The following is a 7279-nucleotide window of genomic DNA, read 5'->3' as shown; positions in this document are numbered from 1 at the left end:
ATAGATAATGTAATATCCCATTGTTATTTTAATGTACTTTTTCTTCAATTATGATTAATCCTGGATTTTTTTCACATATATATATAAATTTGTAAGGTCTTTCAAAATTATTATTACTAGTATTATTAAAGGCGCATTAACCAAGAGGAATCTCAACATCTTACATTTTCTGAAACAACTGTTCAAAACATCTGAAGTCAAAGTACATTCAAGTGAAGAGCTTCTCTCCATCAAAGGTGGGTATCGGACAGCATACCTAGAAGCAGGAATGAAGCCAAAATCTGTCAAATTAATGTGAATTTTTTAATGGGTCATTTTAAGCAGACAGAAAAAAGAAAGCTGAAGGCTGGAGTTGATGCTCTACCAACATCACAATTAAGACCCGAGATAACACAACTATGGAATCTTAGGGTTGAAAGTCAACTTGCAGAAAATCACGGGCCTGTTTTTCTGAGTTCAAAAGAAGATGAAAGGCTCTTATTCAAAATCCAGGTGGCAGAGTTCAGGTTGGCACGTAGGTGACCCACAATATATTTTTGTTGAATGAAAAACAATGAAGGAGCACTAACACTGGAGTCTAGGCTTTAGGATGGGGATTTCTCCTTATTCCATGTTATTAGCAGTGTTTGTTGATCTTTTATACATTTCTATAATTTTATAACTTCAACATTGGAGGCACTGAGCTAATCCCTCACCTTGCATTTCCAACAGTCATCACTTGTGGTTTATGATAGACTCAGGAATAAAGGATTTCCAAAAAGTATGCATTATGTCAACAATGTGCAATCCTGGGAAACAACGCACTTTGTATTTTTCTTCGAGAGGTGAAAGAACCTTGACTTTTCTGTATTCATTGGCTGGGGTGGCCATCAAGAAGTACCACAAACTGGGTGGTTTAGAACAACAGAAATTCATTGTCTCATAGATCTGGAGGCCAGAAGTCCAAGATCGAGGTGTGGGCAGATGGTTCGTTCTGAGGCTGTGACGGGGAATCTGCTCCATGCTTCTGGTGTACCAGCAATCCTCGGTGCTCTTCGGTGTATAGAAGTATCACCCTGATCTTTGCCTTCATCATCACATGGCCTCCTGCATGTGCCAGAGGGCCCAAATATCCCCTTTCTATAAGGACACTGCTCATATCCTAATGACTTCATTCTAATTTCATTTCCTTTATAAAGACCCTACTTTCAAATGAGGTCACAACATATCTTTCTGGGGAGATGTAATCCAATCCGTAACCCTCAAATATTCACTCGGTTGCTTTTCTACATCCCAGACAGCACCTATTCTGATCGATGCTCATCTGACTAAAACAGTGTTTCATTATGACATTGGATGTGTTTTTGAAACATAGGATATTTCATAGACAATTTTTAATTTTTAACTTCTACATTGCAATGATTTTTTAATATACATCGAGATTACATACGAGTGTTAAAATTATACTGGGTGCTGTTCAAAACAGTTATTTATAAATTTTTAGTGTGTGTGTGTGTGTGTGTGTGTGTGTGTGTGTGTGTGTAGGTAGCCATCAATGAGGTTGTATGCTGTGGGAACATACCAGTAAGTGACAATTACTGGATTTATATAGCATCTATCCTTCATAGAAATCAAAATACTCTAACTTCCGGCGCTCATTTCCCTAAACACTCTCAGTAGGGTTAATAATATCCAACTGTCCCTGCAGGATCACAGAAATGCTGTGATGACTCAGTAACATTTATCATCCAGATTCCCCAAGGAAGAAAGGTTTATGCAGGGAGCATGTTTGTATTAGTGGCTTCTTATCATCACCTCTGTTTGTTCTGGTTCAGGTGGTTTCTCCTCTGGATAAAGAGGTACTCAGTTACCTGCAGAATCCATGGCACCGTGGAGAGTTTTTTGGAGACTTTTAGTGGCTTTTCAATGCACTATTACCCTCTCCATCGCTGCCACAGCATTTATATTTTCAGACAGATGGCACCTGTCTACTTAGAAGCCTTTCTTTAGAGTCCAGAAGCAGGGGCGGGGAGATTTGAGTCCATCTACACGAGAGGGCCAGGGGGAAGGAATGAGGGAGAAAGAAGAGAGGAGGCCATGGCTCTGAGAATCTGCAGACAGACGTAGGGCCAGACTTCCCCACCGCTGCAGTGCCCAGGTGTGGTTAATCCCAGATGCCCTTCCACCCCACAGGCGCAGTGCGACCCACCCATATGATTTGCCCTCCTGGAGCCTATCTGTGCGTTTCAAGAAGGGCACGTGGGTACTTTGGACAACTTAGAAGTGCGGAGTCTTCCCAGACATGAAATGCAGGTAGGGAAAGCGGTGAGTCAAAACACCCTTGCAGGTGCTTTGAGCTGTCCTACGATTCCCTGGGGACATTCTGAGCGGGACCATTCATAAGGAGGGTGACATCATGGCATCCTGACCCTGGAAACCATCTGGTGCAGTCCTCGGACCATTTCCCAAGCCCCGTAGCCAGGGGCTGAGGCACTTAGCGGGCCCCCAGCTGGACGTCCTTTAGTCTCACTTAACTACCGGAGAACTGCAGACAGAGCTGTGAGCACGCACAGGTGCAGGCTCACGACCTCCTTCAGGAGACCAATGTCCCCACAAAGCTCTGAGAAACAGGTAGCTCACCTGGCCAGCCTGAGTCCGCCCTACAACCTGTGCAACCCACCTCACCTGCGCAGGCCCGCCCCTTGCCTTCATAGTCCCGCCCTCCCCTCGCAGTCCCCGCCTCTCCCTGCGAAGGCCAGCCCCTCGCTCGCTCAGTCCCCGCCCCTTGCCTTCACAGTCTCGGTCCCTCGCCTTCACAGTCCCCGCCCCGCCCGGCGCAGGCCCGCCCCTCTGCCCTCACAGTCCCGCCCTCTCCTGCTCAGTCCCCGCCCCTCGCCTACACAGTCTCCGCTCCTCGCCTTCACAGTCCCCGCCCCTCCCCTGCGCAGGCCCGCCCCCTATCGCTCACGCCCCTCCCCATGCACGCCCCGGACTCTGCCCTCTGCTGCGCCCCCGCCGGGCTCCGCCCCTCTCCGTTCCAGCCCCGGGCTCCGCACTCAAGCCCCGCCCCCGCCATGCCCGTAGGCTCCAAGGCCCGCGACACTCCTCGGCCTATTGCCCCGCCCACCCCGCGCCCCGCGGCCTCCGAGTCCTGCCCCGCCGCATCAGGAGCCCACCCTTTTCCTCGCCTGCCTATTGGAGAGAGCGTCACCGTGCACGCTGACCAATGAGAGTCACGGCCGATGCGTCACGCCCCCGCGCCGTGCGTCTGGGTAAGTAAAGCTTCGACAGGGACCCGGTGCGGGTCACTAGCCATGTGGCGCTGCGGCCGAAGGGTTCCTTGCTTCCTGAGGCGGCTGAGCAGCGGGTGAGACGCGGGCAGGAGCGAGAGAAGTCGGAGAGGAAGGAGGCGAGAGCGAAAGGCGGCAGAGGCGGTCCCGGCGTGGGGGAGAACCCGGGGGGCTCCAGGGTCTTGTCCCGGCCCGGCGGTGCCGCACCACAGCTCCCTGTTCTGGGGCTCCCGGACCCCGACGCCCCTCGCCCGGGGAGCCGGGGGAGCCGGAACCCGACGCCCCTCGCCGGGGGAGCCTTGCAGAGCCTGGATGAGGGACGGTGCAGTGGGTCCCCCTCACATCGCATCCCCCGCCAAAGGAAAGGAGTTCCGGGCCAGTTGTCAGGGTTGGGAGCCGCGCCAGGAAAGCCTGCGGGTAAAGCGGGTCGAGGCCCAAGGAGCCCCCGTGCCCCTGGGACCTTAGGCGATCCCAGAGTGGGTGGCCTTGTGTGCGGATTGTCAGGGCTTTTGAAGTGAAAATGGTCATTGATGTGGATTTTAATACGTGTAATTAAGGTAATCGCCAGCTTGTGGTTCTCATTAACATGATTGCTCCCATGTCTTCTGCTTGTGAGCAGGGAGCCCTCAAGACACCCGAGGCTTCCACACGAAGTGCTTTTAAACTGCAGTGTTCTTAATAAAATTGGAGCTTCCAGAAATTGAAGTTTTTTAAAATGACTAGATTTATGAAAAAAAGATACAATCCAGCCTTGAATGATCACGCTCTATGAGTTTGTAGATAAGTTTTGTTTCATGCTAATTCACAAAACCTTGTTTATTTTATGGGGCAGTTTAGCTGTTAGCCCATATGAAAAAGACCGGGGTGTTCGTTTTTGGGTTCCCTGGTGGTGTGTTTGAATTCGGCAGCAGGGGCATTATTCATGTGTGTGGTTGGGTACCAGGAAGTATATGGGGGAAAGCCCATGTTGCCTCAGGCTTTTTCTGCATTTTCAGCATGAGCATTTATTTTGGGGGGTTGTGTTCTTGATGGTAAAAAACATCTTAAAATCCTGTATTCCATACTTCTAAAATTAGCTAAGTCAGTAAGGAAAGTGTTGGCTGATGATCGCACATCTTCATAATGTTACCTGATAACGACTGAATCAGTGTTTTTTTTTTTTTCTGTTTCTGTATGTATCTTCTTCAAAAGAAATATTTTTTGTGAGATATAATAATGTAGAAAATTCTTTAAAGCATATAATACAGTTGAGAGGGAAAATATTTAAAAATAGTGTCACCGTTACCCAGATTAAGGTTACCCCTAAATGATTGGCCCTCCCTCCCTCTTAGATATGATCTCTCTCCTGGTTTATTTCCTTGCTTTATAGATCTATGTATATATGTAAGAGTAAGCTCCAGAGATACAGCAGCTGCAGGAGTCAATGGATCAACAGTTTCTTTTCCCCCATATCCCCACCCATCTCTCTGGTAACAGTTTGTTCTCCGCAGTTAAGAGTCTGTTTCTTGATTCGCCTCTCTTTTTTCCCCTTTGTTCGTTTGTTTCTTATTACACATATGAGTGACATCATATGGCCTTTGTCTTTCTCTGACTCATTTCACTTAGCATAATACTGCCTAGCTCCATCCATATTGTTGGTTTTTCTTTATATTTTTACCATCTACATGTATTCGTACAACACAGTAGGATGATACTGTGTCTAGCCTTTGTATTTTTTTTTTTGGTTTAGAATTATGTGACCCACATTTTTGTTAGTGTGGTTGTAGTCCATCCATATTCATGGCTAAGCTTATTTCATGTATTGAGTAGTCCCCAATTTATCCATTCTGATGATGGATGTCCTGGTTGGTGGAGTTTGGAACTCTTAGGAATGGTGCCAACATAAAGGATGTGTGCTGGTACATGATGAGTACACGTTCTCCAGGACACACATAGGGAGGTGAATAGTTGCTAATTTAAATGATGCCAAATGTTTTTTGGGAATTGTTACTATTTGCACACCTAGTTGCAGTTTAGGCAGTCCTAACAATGATAGATTTCTTACTTTTTACCAGTTTCATAGATGCGTAATGGGAGTTATTGCGATACTGTGTACTGAGATGGAAAAAGTCACTTTAACATGAGAGTTGTTTTTTATACAGGTAAGGAAAATTGGTTACATAATTATAGTTATTCATGAGCATTTACATATAAAAGGCTTGGAACATGCAATTATTAGTTGATATGAAGCTTTAGCTGAGTAGAGATAAAGATAATAAAATTGAAAGAACTAAAGATTCCAGAAATCAGTTTTCTGGAATCTGTTTGTAAGATGTAAGGTTTAATTTTTATTTGAAATGTCTTGATGACCTGAAAATGTTTTCGTGATGTTGCTGAATTACGGTAGCCGCACAGTTGTCCTGCAGGAGCAGCTAACCTTGGTTCCTTTCCTCCCGTGGATCAGTGCCGGCCCCCGAGCGTGGAGGAGGACGGGCACCAGCGCTTGTGAGAGAGCTCGGCAGCACGAGGTGGGAGAGCGGATCCATGGGTTCACCGTAAGCCAGGTGTGCACGGCCCAGCTTGTTGCACAGCCCAGACCCCAGGGGGAGCTGGCGTCTCTGTCCCTGCCCCTGGTTCCTCCGTGTTTCACAGTGGGCTCTACTGAGTGGAGTTTGCAAGTGAAAGGATTTCCTGATTCTTAAATAAGGGATCCCCAGTCCCTTCCCTCAACCCAGCCCCTTGAAGCCTAATGTCTCTAGATTTGGAGTCACACACTGATGTTTGTGCATCCACATACGCGACTGTTCACTGTGCTCAGACTGCCCCACATCTGTGCGGGTCACGTTTTCCTAGCACGTGAGTTTGCTCCACCCACAAAAACTTGGTTTTTGAGCCATCTGAGTAAAGAGATTGTGGGCCTGTACGTTCACAGTGTTTTTTTCTTTTAATGCAGTAGTTGAAAAATATGCATTTCACATCACTGACTGGCCCAGTTGGCTTCATGCTGTGGGTAACACTTGTACCAGACTCAAAAGGCAGGCAGCTCACAGTCCAGAAGGATACAAGTGTGGCTACAGTACGAGGGGGAACGTGATGAGACCAAGAGGAAGACGGGAGGAGAGGGTGCTCTGCTGGGGGGGCATGGGGACAGGTTCACGGAGAACAGAGAGGTATGTAAGTGGAAGACGGAGGGCTGGATGTGCCCATGGTGGTAGTTCCAGGCAGGGTTCCGGGGGGCCAGTTAGCTTGAGGGAGGGGCTCACGACACTGGGTGAGAGCATGTGTGAGGTCCCTAAAGGCCATGCAGAGGAGCTTGGATGTAAAATAGTGACTGTTAAGGAGGACCTCAGAGTTCTGTTTCTGTATTTTTTAAGTGTTACAGAAACTTCTGATAAAACATGATCCTTGTTTGAGGAGTAGTTCCCGTGAAAGAGGTTCGGAGGCAGACAGTTCACTGAACTGATTTTAAATACGTTGATCATCTCTTACAAAGTAAATTCTTAGATATAGATAATTTAATACTTGTAAACTAAGCCGGCATCACAGGCCTCTTTAAGTAATGTCGTTTGCGTGGAAGGCCCCCACAGCACGCTCGGGACACCTGAGTTCTAATCTCTGCCCTGCTGGTAGCTTGCTGTGTAAGCACAGACAGTTTACCTTCACAGCCTCTGAAAAGTGGGGGTGATAAATGGTGTGGCTATCGTAGTGATGCGCTATTGTGATTGAAGGGGAGAGGCCCCTGGCATGGTTGGACCATATAACACTTTCTAAGGTGCCAACAACCACGGGAACTTTTGGGAGGCTTACATGGCTAGGAGACTACCGTCCTCGGGGTCAGGATGTGTTTGTTTTTATTGGAGGTGATTTGGACCCTCCCACTAGGAGCACGTAACTGGTGATACCCCAGCGCACCCCTGGGAATTCCTCAGAACTGCATAAACCAGATGAGGCACAGTTCAGTCCCAGGCTATGGCCCACTCCAGCATTTACCTCCCAGCGGGGCCATTCTGAGCATTCCTGCCATGATGTGT

The 7279-nt window shown here is 47.7% G+C and overlaps 1 protein-coding gene across 3 annotated transcripts in view; it reads left to right on the top strand.

Annotated features, from left to right (window-relative positions):
* The first annotated feature begins 3239 nt into the window (after window positions 1–3239).
* PITRM1 (pitrilysin metallopeptidase 1) overlaps window positions 3240–7279 on the top strand; it is a 44349-nt gene continuing 40309 nt past the window's right edge. For 2 of the 3 annotated variants that reach the window (XM_032425554.1, XM_032425556.1), the window contains exons 1-2: window positions 3240–3346; window positions 5713–5812. In XM_032425554.1, coding sequence (XP_032281445.1) covers window positions 3294–3346; window positions 5713–5812 — 153 coding nt within the window. In that variant the 5' untranslated portion in view covers window positions 3240–3293. Of the gene's footprint in view, window positions 3347–5323; window positions 5411–5712; window positions 5813–7279 lie in introns of all 3 variants that reach the window. The other variant, XM_032425555.1, reaches the window with a different exon arrangement.

The sequence above is a fragment of the Phoca vitulina genome, unplaced genomic scaffold, assembly GCF_004348235.1.
Source record: "Phoca vitulina isolate PV1807 unplaced genomic scaffold, GSC_HSeal_1.0 scaffold33, whole genome shotgun sequence".
Lineage (NCBI taxonomy): Eukaryota > Metazoa > Chordata > Mammalia > Carnivora > Phocidae > Phoca > Phoca vitulina.
Note: the sequence above shows the minus strand (reverse complement) of the source record. Positions and strands in the feature narration are given on the sequence as shown.